The 12,527-nt window shown below is 32.1% G+C and overlaps 1 protein-coding gene across 9 annotated transcripts in view; it reads left to right on the forward strand.

Moving 5' to 3' along the window:
- LOC129527049 (neurobeachin-like) overlaps positions 1 to 12,527 on the forward strand; it is a 50,452-nt gene that overhangs the window by 15,178 nt on the left and 22,747 nt on the right. For all 9 annotated transcript variants that reach the window (XR_010131109.1, XR_010131110.1, XR_008671890.2 and 6 more), the window contains 2 exons: positions 7,372 to 7,527; positions 9,047 to 9,215. Coding sequence is in view for 1 of the 9 variants with exons in the window: in XM_063698905.1 (XP_063554975.1) it covers positions 7,372 to 7,527; positions 9,047 to 9,215 (325 nt within the window). In the remaining 8 variants the exon portion in view is untranslated. The remainder of the gene's footprint in view (positions 1 to 7,371; positions 7,528 to 9,046; positions 9,216 to 12,527) is intronic.

Genomic DNA, 12,527 nt, shown 5'->3' on the forward strand with positions numbered 1-12,527 from the left:
TTATAATTAGAAATATTTGTAAAAGCCTTCAAATAAAAATGTATGTTAATATTTCATATTATAATGTCAATTTAGTGGATGCAAAATATTATTTCACTGTGGTTTTAATTTGCACTTTTCCTAGATTTTGAATAAGATTTTCATATATAATTATGGAAAATGAATATTTTATCTTCTTTGTTATTCATTTCCTTTACCAATTTTCCCTATATCTCTTCATGATTCCCACCCCTAGTCAATCCATAATTCACTTTTTGGCTTTATGAATTGCTTATTCTAAATATTTCATGTAAGTGGGATCATACAATATTTGTCTTTTTGTATTTGGTCCATTTGCTTAGCAGAATGTTTTCAGTGTGCATCCATGTTATAGCATATTTTTTTCATTCCTTTTTATTGCTAAGTAATATTCCAACAGTATTTTAATTTGTATAGCTTTTTAGTGCGGCCTGATATTGAAGAGTATGTCATCTAGCTTTACTGTTGTTCTTGACGATTGCCTTGCCCATTTCTGGGTCTTTGCATTTCCATATATGTCAGCTTATCAACTTCCACCAAAAAACATGAGGATTTTTATTGTATTATATTGACATCTTTCCCATACTGAATCTTTCAAGTCATATACTTGGTATATTCTTTTATTAATTTAGATTTTCTTTTGTAGTTTTCTGTATAGAACAGTTTCTGTCTTTTTGATGGATTTATTTCCAGATATTTGATATTATTTGATGCCCTTAAAATTTTAATTCTTTGCACTTGATTTTACCCAAAAGGCCAAGAAGCAATTAAAAGTTTTGATTTTTAATTTGTTACTGGTACATAGAATTATAATTGATATTTATATACCAATCTTTCTATTCCTCTATTAAATCTAGTCATTTGTAGATTTTTTCAAAAAAAATTTTGTAGACAATAATAACATCAGAGAATGATAGTTTTTTTTTCCTTTCTAATATTTATTTTTTTATTTTTTTCCTTGCCTTGTTATGCCACCTAAAGACTGCCAGTACAGTGTTGAATAAAAGTTGTGATAGTGGCCATCCCTGTCTTATTCCTGATCTCATGGGCAATGCTGTTAATAATTAGCCACTAAGTATGATATTTTTAATAATTAGTTTTTGTAGATTTTTTAGTTAAATTAAGGAATTATCTATTTCTATTTTTCTAAGAGTTTTCTTTATTATAAACAGGATTTTATCAAACATCTTTCCTGCAGTATTTGAGATGAGTATGATGTTTCTCATTTTTCTTAGTGAATTACATTGATTATTTTTCAGATTTTAAACCTTCCTTATATTCCTGGGCACTCGCTTACTCCTAAATCTACTCCTATTCCAACCTGTCTTTCGTTCTTCCATGTCCTTTAAGATGGCTCATGTCTTTGTCACCAGTGGCCTTCATAGTCTGTCCCGGGATTATTTCTCAGTCCTTATCTTATTCGACCTGTGAATATTTCGGTTGAACAGTCTTTCCTTCTTGAAATGCTTTCTTGCATTGTGTTTTGCCATGGTTTGCTTTTTCTCTTACTTATTCTCTCTCATTAGTTCTGCTTCATCTTTCTAAATTCTGATGACTGTTCTTTCCCAGTGATTAATCCTGGAAAGCGTTTCACTTTTCCATCTACACAGTACCTTACTCTGAGGTTATCCACTTCTACAGCTCCCGTGATCCTGTAAATACTAATAACCCTCAGTTGTTTCTATTTTTAGTCCACTTGGATTTCTAGTAATCTTCTTGACTAAATTATCCAAACTGATTTTTCTCTCAAATTTTTCATCCTTCAGAGTTGTTTGTCTTATTTAGTGGCATTACCATTCAACAAGTGGTTGAAACCAAAAAGTTAATTGTTTTTGACTCTACTTTTGTTGCACTCTAGATCCAGACTCTCAGGAAATTATGTTGTTTTACTCTCAAAACATATCCAGAATCAATTACTACTTCCTCTTTATTTCTCAACTCCTTACTATGTCCGTTGATACCATTTTAGTTCAAACCATGATCATCCTTCACCATTGGTTACCTACAGTCCGTTTTTCACTTGCAGTTAGACTAGTTGTCCTAAAATGTGCCAAATCTTATTCAAGTCTTCATCCTTCTCATAATGAAGTCATAAGCCTTATACCTCACATCATCTCTCCCCACTCTCTTGCTTTCTCTGTTTTAGGCAAAGGTCTTTTTGCCTTTCCCTTAAGAACTAAAATGATAAGAATTTACCCAAGGACTTTTGCATTTACTTCCCCCATTGTTTCCATCACTTTTTCTTCAGATACTCACAGAATTTGATTCTATGCTTCATTCAGGATTTTGCTTGTATGATGCCTTATCACAGAAATATTCTCCGATCATTCTAAATAAATTAGTATCCCTTCCATAACCATCAGTGTTTACCTACTCTGCTAATTTTACAGCACCATTCTGGCGTGTTTTATATTTTTTACCAATTTTCTGCCTCCTCCTGCTAGAATGTAGGCTTCATGAAAGAAGGGGCAATATATACATATATATATGTATGTGTATGTATATATATGTATCTATATATTTTTTATTCTTTTTTGTCTCCCCTTATTGTTGTATCTTCAGCACCTAGAACAGTGCTGGGCTCAGTAAATAGTTGTTGAATTGAGTATATGAAAAGTCCTTGCATGCTTGTCTGATTACCTAAGAAACAGTAACTTTTTTACCTTTCTCAGAGGAATGCTCATATTGTGTTATTTTTAAATAATCAGTGGCCAGGTTAGTATTAATAGTATTGGTAATAGAAGTTTGATTTTTTAATTTCTTAATAACAGGTTACTGGTTAACTGCCACTTAGCTTTTATATCTCCTTGTCATAGAAGATATCTTAGGAAGATAGTATATGCGAGGCCTTTTATTAATAACAATTTTACTGTTCCATGAAAAAATTTTAAGGTGTTTTTGTTTTGTTCTGCCAAAATATGATCTTGTGGAAAACTTAGAGGTTATCCAGTATATTCAATAGGATATTTTTGATTGTGGTTAGTAGAAAATTTGATTCAAAGTATCTTAAACATTAAGGAAATATACTAACTAATGTAACAAAGTCTAGTGTTAGATGGCATATCAGTTATATTCTTGGCAGGAAACAGAGGGCGTACTCAACCTAGGTTTTTGAGAAGAGTTTAATGCAAGGGTATTTAAAAAGTTGAAAGCAGGGAGCTTGGGAAGATTTGAAGAGATGAGGGGAATAAGTGTTTAGCATAACCCAAAGACAAAGTTATTGTAGCTGTAGAAGAAGGGTACCTGATGGGACTGTGGTCTTCGAGAAAGGAGTATAGTGTAAGTGTACTGAAGGGGTAAAATCTGGAAAATGTATACCCAACTTCATTTTCTTTCTGTCCCTTAATTTCTTGCTAATGTCTTCAATTAGTCAAACTCAACTGGAAACCAGTAGGCAAGGGAGCGTCCCAAGCATTAAAACAGGACAGGGAGGTTGGAAAGGCAGCAAACATAAATTGTGTTTCAGGGCTGGGTTATCTGAGTCTCAATAATGTCATCAGAGACCCAGGTTTTATCTATGTCTCTGCTGTACCAGCTACAGTGTTGATTTTATGCTAAAGCTGATACTGTTTGAGGTCACAAGGCTGCCAGAGAGAATTAGTGCTATAGACCTTCACATCCAGGTGAAGAAAGCAAGCTCCTTTCTGTCAATTACTGCGCAAGATTCTTCTCTCCAATTTGATTGGTTAGCTTAGAGCTTGGCTGGCCTTCTTTTGAATCAACTGTTGCTATGCAACACTTTGATACTGAGTCTCTGAACTAATCATTGCCTGCCACCCTCCCCATCACTCCACCAAAACAACAACAAATGATTAATCTGGTTGGATTAGGCTATTTGGAGCACAACCTTGGAGTCCTGGGAGGAGCAGAATGGATAATAGACTATGGTGTACCTCTACAATTAAAATCGTTTTACACAATTTATTGAATATATAATCATACATGTTATGGGTATATGTGTGTGTATGTATAATGCTTTCTACAATAAAAACGAACATTTCTGATAACCTATTTCATTATAGGCTAATCTAAATGTTGGAACAATCTCTCTTTATTGAACAGAAGTTTCTCTTTGTAACCGCCAGTGCTCCTATTTGGTTTAGTTAATTCTGGAGTGGATGCTATAATGCAACTATTTTTATAACTTCTCAGGTATTATTTCCAAATATGGTTAGCCATGTCACATTATAGTACTTCTTAAAAATTATGTATTCTGTCACCACATAAAATTAATATATAGATCAAATTCCAGGGCTTACATTTTCTATGAGATTTAAATTGTTCCATCTAAAGGTTACAGATTTGTAACTATAAATTATCCAAGTATAGATCTGTTTTTAAAGTAGTTTTACTTGAGAAAATGAAAACAAATACCAAAATATAAAAATATTTTGAAACTGTTAATCAAACGAAATACATTTAAAAGCAGAGTTAGAGTCTTCTTTCTTCTCTTCCCAGGCTGTGTTTTTTCCTACCTATTCTATTCTTACTTTATTTTTGAATTTGACATTAATTCAGTTAAATGTTCCCTGAGAAATTAGGGTAGGGACCAGGAAGATAAAAGATGAATAAGATAATATTCTTTCTTATATTACGAAAGAGATTTTTTTTTTACTAACAATAATACAAGGAAGGAGGAATAAGTACTTCTAAGAGGTAAAGGTAACATGCTGTTGAAGAGAATATTCATTTGTACATTTATACACTATTTATAATCCAGAATAGTAGGATTTTGAGGAGATCAATAAAAAGACACAGTAAAATATTTTCTAAAGAATAATTTTAGAATGAAAATCTGCCACCCAACAGCATTAATTGGTATGTGGAAACAGCAGGCCCCCCCATTTTTTTTTAAGTAATGTGGAAGGCCTTGTGATGCTTTTAGTATACCTTTTAATATCATGGTCCAAGTTCCAAACTTGTTTCTATATTATGAATTCATCAAGTGGATATGTTTATAATGGTCAGCCTGATTTTATAATACAGGTTAATGTTCTTTATAAGGACATGATGAATAATTTTTATGAGCTACAGTCTGGTCACATAGTACGTTTATCTATTAACAGGATCTGACTGTATTTTATTTTAGAGTTTTAAGTGTGAGTAGAATGTTATCAGATCATGTTCTTGAAATCATTACTACTGAATAAAAATAGAATGTATAAGATAAGCTATGTGAAATTATATTTAGTGAAGGAGCTGGCTGAAGTTTTAAATAACTATTGATCTCTTATTTTAGTTTTATTCCTTTACAAATAAAATATTTTTAAAGTACTATATTATTTTCACTGATACTCCTTTAAATATGAATACTCAATCTTTACTTTTTAAACTCAAATGTTTGTTTTGGTTCCCCTCCTTTATTAACTCAGCTATTTATTTAGATTAATTTCCACCATCTTTCTTAAAATTTTCAGTGAAAATTATGTACTAAGGTTTGCTTTGAATTTTGTAGGCTATTGCTTATGTAAGCACCATTGGTAATTTTGTCAAAGAATTCTATTATATTAATACTAAATTATTTGTAACCTTATAATAATTTGAACCAATTAAATGCCCCCTTCTTAGTAAAACCTGTTCACCATCCTTCTACAAATGTTTTATCTGCTCCATAGTTTCTTTCACTGAACTTAGTAACCTCTAACATGTTACATATTGTACCTTTTTATTTTATTTACTGTGTGTTCCTGCCTTATCATCTCTTAGAATATGTTCTGTGAGACAGAGTTTTTACTTCAATTTTGTTAGCTGCTTTTTTGACAGTGCCAGGGAGCGTATTTGACTAACAGTGAGCAATCAGCATGTATATTTTCTAAATGACTAAAATAAAAGTCTTGAGCTCTACCTTTAAGGTAAAGGAAATGTATGCAAGGGTGTTACAAACTGGGGGAGCAAGACGGAGAAAGCAGGGGAAGAAAACGTGTCCTGTGGGTGAAACTGGCCCACAGTAATATTCTGTGGGACTCAACAAAGAGGTTTAGTTTTGGTCCTCACCACTCTTTTTTGTCTCCTACTCTGGTTTACACGTTGTTGTTAGTTATTTGCAATCATTTTAGTTTGTGACCTTTTATGTAGAAGTGTGAAAATTCATGATGTGCTTAAGTCAAATTTACTGAGTTGTCCTTATGATCATGAGAAATGTAGCTAAATCATATGGGAGGTAAAATTGGTAAGACAGTTTCATCCCTTTTAAATTTTGATCGTCTTAAACTGATTCAGACTTCAGTCGGTGAAGAATAGGAAGGAAAGATGTGTTGTGTGATGTGTGCTTTAGGGTTGAGTGGTAGATGATTCTTTACCCTGTGACTGAAAGGATGGTGATACTACAAAACTGTATCACCAGATGAGGAAGAAAAGATTTGTGTCGGAAGATATATTTTTTGATGTTTGAGTTTGAATTATCAGCTTTTGTGAAGAGCATTTTTTAATACTACAGCATTTTTATCTGAAATTGTATTCTAGGATAGCATTGTCCAATTAAAATACAATTCAAACCTCAGGTGCAATTTAATATTTTCCAGTAAAAAATTACAGGTTGTATTAATCTTAATAATGTCTTTAGTATTTTATTTTGATAATATGCGAAATATTATTTCAACATCTATTCAATAAGAAAATACGATTTTTAAAAATATTCTGAGCTGGAAAAACCCAGTGTTTTCATACTCACAACACATCTCACTTTCAATTGCAACATTCCAGCAGCTCAGTTGCCACATAGGGCTTCTGGCTACTGTATGAGATGGTGCAGCTTTAAGGTTTGGTTTCAATTTTGGAGAGTCTGTTGTTTAAATACCATTGGTAATAGGTATATGGTGATAGCAGTTGAAAATTGTTGAAGCGAGTACTCAGCATAGACATAGTGTTATATGAAGCTGTGAAAGCATAATATATCATCCAGGGATACGGTATTTATGAAGAGCAGACCAAGGAAATAATATTTTAAGCAATATTTTACATATTTTTAAGCAATATTTTTACATGTTTTAAACGATCTCTATTTATATGTCTAAGATTTCTTCTTATATGTCAATTTCTACAAAAAATGAAATGAAGCCATTCTTATAACATTTCATTTCTTTAGCTTTAGCTAATAGTAGCATTATTTAACTTGAATTATTTATCTGTAATTGTCTTAGATTAGGCTTCAAATAACAAGCTATCACTCAAAGAAATAGCTAAAATTTTAGATCTCTTAATAAAATTATATTTTAATAGCAAATAATATAAATGTGTATTTCATATTTATTAGTGATAGCATATGAAAAATTCATGTGTGCTTATGCTAAGTCAGAAATTATACAATTTAATATTCTGGATATTTCAAGCTAGAATTTCTGTTTTCTTTCTTAGTCATCAAGAGTTCATGTAACTAGACCTGTCTTGGAGCAATTTTTATCTTTTGCAAAATACCTTGGTGGTTTATCTCATGGAGCACCTTTGCTGAAGCAGCTTTGTGATCATATTTTGTTTATTAACCCAGCCATCTGGATACATACACCTGCAAAGGTATGAGTTTTATACTTATTCAGTTTGTTTTAGTGTAATGTTATACATTATAGTTGCTGGATCTAAAGTATCCAGTGGAAAACATTTGAACATTTTAGCTTATTTTATAGTTAATCTGCAGTAATTGTGTTAGGCAGTATCAGGAGATCAAAATATTTATAAGTAGTAAAATAAATGAAACTATAGGTAAAAAAGAATCTTTGTGTAACACTGCATTCTAACATCTTTAGATGTGATACGTACTTTTCCAAAGAAGAGAATTTGCTATACCAATTTTTGAAAGACTAGGAAAGAGAACAGATAACTAATTGTATTATGACTGTAATCATTTTGCTGGAAAATCGCTTTCATTTTGAAGGCAGAATTTATATCATTACATGTAAATAATACTCACTTAAAAATAAATATATACATGAAATAAATATTTTTCCAGGTAATAACAGAAAATTCTTATTATTTTGTATACCAGAATTTAGTCTTAGTGGAAGTCAATAATGAGGGATATTTTGATTTTGAGCTATCTTTTACAGTTTAATAATATCTCCCTGAGTTATTAATTATTGCCTAAGCCCAAATCTTAATTTTGAGAACTCTTTTAAGCAAGATGTCTGACATGCCATCTCTGTGCTCACATGGTCAGATTGTGAAAGCGAACTGTATATATTATGGCCACAGGGGAGGAGAATTTGATATTGCATGAACTTTTAGGATATATGACAAAAATATATAGGTTTTCAGATAGGCTTTAGCTGACTGATGTTCTGTTGCTATGAAGAAATTTATACACTGAAAGCTACTGAAATATACTTTAAGAGCTTTAGTTGACTTTTAAAATATTAATCTTTTTATCAGATTAATTTCAATAATTTAATCATTTTAAAATTATTTAATTGCCACAGCTGTTAGACTACCTTTATTATAAGTTTATTAGAAAATGTTAATTGCAGATTTTATTTGTGGGTGTATGTGTGTGTGTATATATATGTATGTATATATATATGTGTGTGTGTGTGTGTGTATATATATATATATATATATATAATTTTTTTTTTTTTTTTGAGACGGAGTTTCACTCTCATTGCCCAGGCTAGAGTGCAATGGTGCGATCTCGGCTCACCGCAATCTCCGCTTCCCTGGTTCAGCCCATTCTCCTCCCTCAGCCTCCCGAGTAGCTGGGATTACAGGCATGTGCCACCATGCCTGGCTAATTTTTTTGTATTTTTAGTAGAGATGGAGTTTCTCCATGTTGGTCAGGCTGGTTTCAAACTCCCGACCTCAGGTGATGCACCCGCCTCAGCCTCCCAAAGTGCTGGGATTACAGGCCTGAGCCACCGCGCCTGGCTATATATTTTTAAAATATAAATAATATTGAAGAAGAAAGTTATTTTTAACCTCTTAATAAATGATCATTTCTTGGCCTTTACTAATTTGCGTTTAAATTAAAACAATGTATATTTATAATATAAGCACTTGAGGCATTTTAAGTTCATTTTAATGATCTCTTAATATTCTGTATTAGGTTCAACTTTCCCTATATACATATTTGTCTGCTGAATTTATTGGAACTGCTACCATCTACACCACCATACGCAGAATAGGAACAGTATTAAAGATAATGCACACCTTAAAATATTACTACTGGGTTATTAATCCTGCTGACAGTAGTGGCATTACACCTAAAGGATTAGGTATGTATAACACTTCCACTGTATTTACATTTGCCTATGAATATTCTGTATTCTGAGTACTGTTACAGTGAGCAGTGTACATGACTATGAAATCACTGAAATGTTTTCTTATGTGGCAAACTGGCATATTGAGAATTGTTTGTGGTAAAGAAGTTTAGGGCTTTTCAATATTAAATTATTTTGGAATAAAATCAGGTAAAAAGCAACAATAGTCTTTATTTTAGCCTGTCTGCCTTTTTTCATTCAGGAAGACACATTTATAATATTAAAAACAGTTAAATGATATTAGTTATAACTGGTGTGTTCTAGTACATCAGTTGCTTTCAACATTTTCAGATTGTTACATGTTTTCATATTTTTATTCCAGATTTATCCTTTGTTCTGACTGTAGTGGAAACTAATTTAATTCTTCACTGTGATTTCTTTTTTGTTTTGAAAATATAGCCAGTTTTTCTAATTATACAAAAAAAAGAAAATAAATAATACAGAAGAAAATATATGTTTATGGCCCAAACCCCAAGAATAATTACTGATACGATTTTGGCATGTTTTCTTCCAGTGTTTCTCATTGCATACATATATAAAAATATTTAAACTTTTTAATTATAAATTGAGATTTTCTCAATTTTTCTATCTTGTCCTTTTCTCAGCTCAATGTAGTAATGTAAGGGGATGTACCATTCACATTGTTTCTAAAGTTTTGATTTTATACATATTAGAGGATTCTCTCATATATATATGTGTTTACCTCCATCTTTGATTTGTTTAAAATTACTGAAAAAGGGGCTAATGACAAATATTTTAAATTTTTTTCAGGAATGTCATATTATTTTAGTTTTACCAGTAGAATGTTACAGTACTTCCTTTAGCGTGCTCACAATAACACTGAATATTATAGTTTTATAATAATCCCTTTGATAAGGAAAAATAGCAGTTTCCAATGTTTTTTTTTTTTTTTTTTTTTTTTTGAATTGGAGTCTCCCTCTGTCACCCAGGCTGGAGTGCAGTGGTGCTATCTGGGCTCATTGCAAGCTCTGCCTCCCGGGTTCATGCCATTCTGCTACCTCAGCCTCCCGAGTAGCTGGGACTAGAGGCCCCCGCCACCACGCCTGGCTAATTTTTTGTATTTTTAGTAGAGGGGTTTCACCGTATTAGCCAGGATGGTCTCAATCTCCTGACCTCGTGATCTGCCCAACTCGGCCTCCCAGTTTACTATTTTAATATTTATATAAGCTTACTTTTATCTCTTTTTATTTTATTAATGGGGCTTTAGAAGTTATTTATATTCAGATCTGTTATTTTCTCCTTCTATGGCTTCTTCCATTGCTTTTAAGTTGGTAATGCCTAAAATTTATTGGAATTTTCTGCCAAGCACTCTACATGTTAATTTGTTTAGTTATATATATATATAATATAATTATAGATAAATAGACATTCATATCCATACATAAGACTGCATCTATATGTAACTTTGTTTTTGATATCATCCTCATTTTAAAGATTAGGAAACTGAAAGTTGGTGCAAACCAAAGAGCGCCAAAATCTGAATCATATCTGACTCAGAGACCTCGTTCTTAAATGCTACTCTATGATGGAGTTTTCTCTAGTCTAAACAAATCATATATTCACACATAATAATTTCTGCCTTAAAATATTAATTTCTAATTTACAGAAAAGTTACAAAGTTGCAAACACTGCAGAAAGAATTCTCATATGTCCCTCACTAGATTCTCAATATTTTACATCTTACCACTTTAGGCTTTACTATTCTCTCATGCTCTTTTTATATATAGATAAACACACCTACAAACACATACCCATATTTTTTTCTGAATCAATTGATAATAAATTGTGGACATGATACCCTCTCACCTCTAAATACTTTATTGTGTATTTCCTGAAAGGTAAAGGCACTTTGTTAAATAACCAAAGGATACCCATTAATATCAGGAAGTTAGCATTAATACAATACTATCGTCTAATTCAAAGACCCCACTCAAATTTCACTAATTACACTAATAAAGTCCTTTCTAGGAAAAAACTTCTTTTGTCCTAAGTCTGTTGAGGACCATATGTTGTGCTTAGTTGCCTTGTTACTTTTAATGTTCTTCAGTGTAGAGTAGTTTTTTACTATTTCCTTGTCTTTCAGGACCTTGACATTTTTGAAGAATACAGACCAGTTATTTTTTCAAATACCCTTAAATTTGAATTTTCTATTCATGATGATTCAGGTTTTTCATTTTTACAAGAAATAACACAGAGGTCATATTGTGTCTCTCTCCTTGTATCATGTCAAGGAGACGCATGATGTTGAGTTGTGCTTTTACAAGTGATGTCAACTTTAAACATTTGATTAAGGTATTATCTTCCAGGTTTCTTCATTATAAAAATCACTCCTTTCTCTTTGGTAATTAATCAGTATTTGATGGATAAATACATTGAAACTATATAAATATCCTGTTCTTCAACAAAATTTCACCTGCTTGTTTTAGTGCGCTGATGATTCTTACTAAAAATTATCTTTATTGTGATGACTGACAAATGATGTTTTCTAAGACATTTATTAAGTTGGCATATCTACTGGAAGGAAGAACTTGTTTTACTACTGCACTCTATCTATCTATCTATCTATCTATATCTATGTATCTACCTATCTGTCTACCTGTCTATCATCTTTTATATCTGTATGGACTCATGTATTCAATGTGTTATATCAACAGTTGGCATACTTTCTTTGCAAAGGGCCAGATAGTGTTTTAGGCTTAGGGAGCCATAAGGTCTCTGTTGCACATAGTTAGCTCTGACATTGTATTGCAGAAATAACCACAGACTGTATGTAAATGAATAGGTGTGGCTTGTTCCAGTGAAACTTACAAAAACAAGTGGCCTGATGGGTTTAGTCCTAGGGCTGTGGTTTATCTGTCTCCTGGGTTGTATCATTATTTTGATGCTTGAGATTTGGCCAGTAGGACCCTTCACATGGATTATGGGACAAATGCCCCTAAGATTATAATACTTTATTACTTTCTGAAACAAGATGTTTTTGACTTTTCTTACACTTCCCTTATCCCAGCCCTGAAATCAGCCATTTTTCCAAGAAGCCCTGGTTTGCTTGGTGGATATGGTTTTTAGAAACCAAGATCTGGATGTGAGGTGTGCTTCTTGGTTTTTGAATGTCGTTGCTTCTACGTACTCTTAGTGGACAGATCTAGGAAATGATGTTTGTATCTATGTATATAGGTACATCTTAACTGATTTATCTATATTAAAACCATGAGTTCACAGCAGTACCTTCAATTCCAGTCCAAAGTC

This window comes from Gorilla gorilla, chromosome 16 (assembly GCF_029281585.2).
Source record: "Gorilla gorilla gorilla isolate KB3781 chromosome 16, NHGRI_mGorGor1-v2.1_pri, whole genome shotgun sequence".
Classification (NCBI taxonomy): Eukaryota; Metazoa; Chordata; class Mammalia; order Primates; family Hominidae; genus Gorilla; species Gorilla gorilla.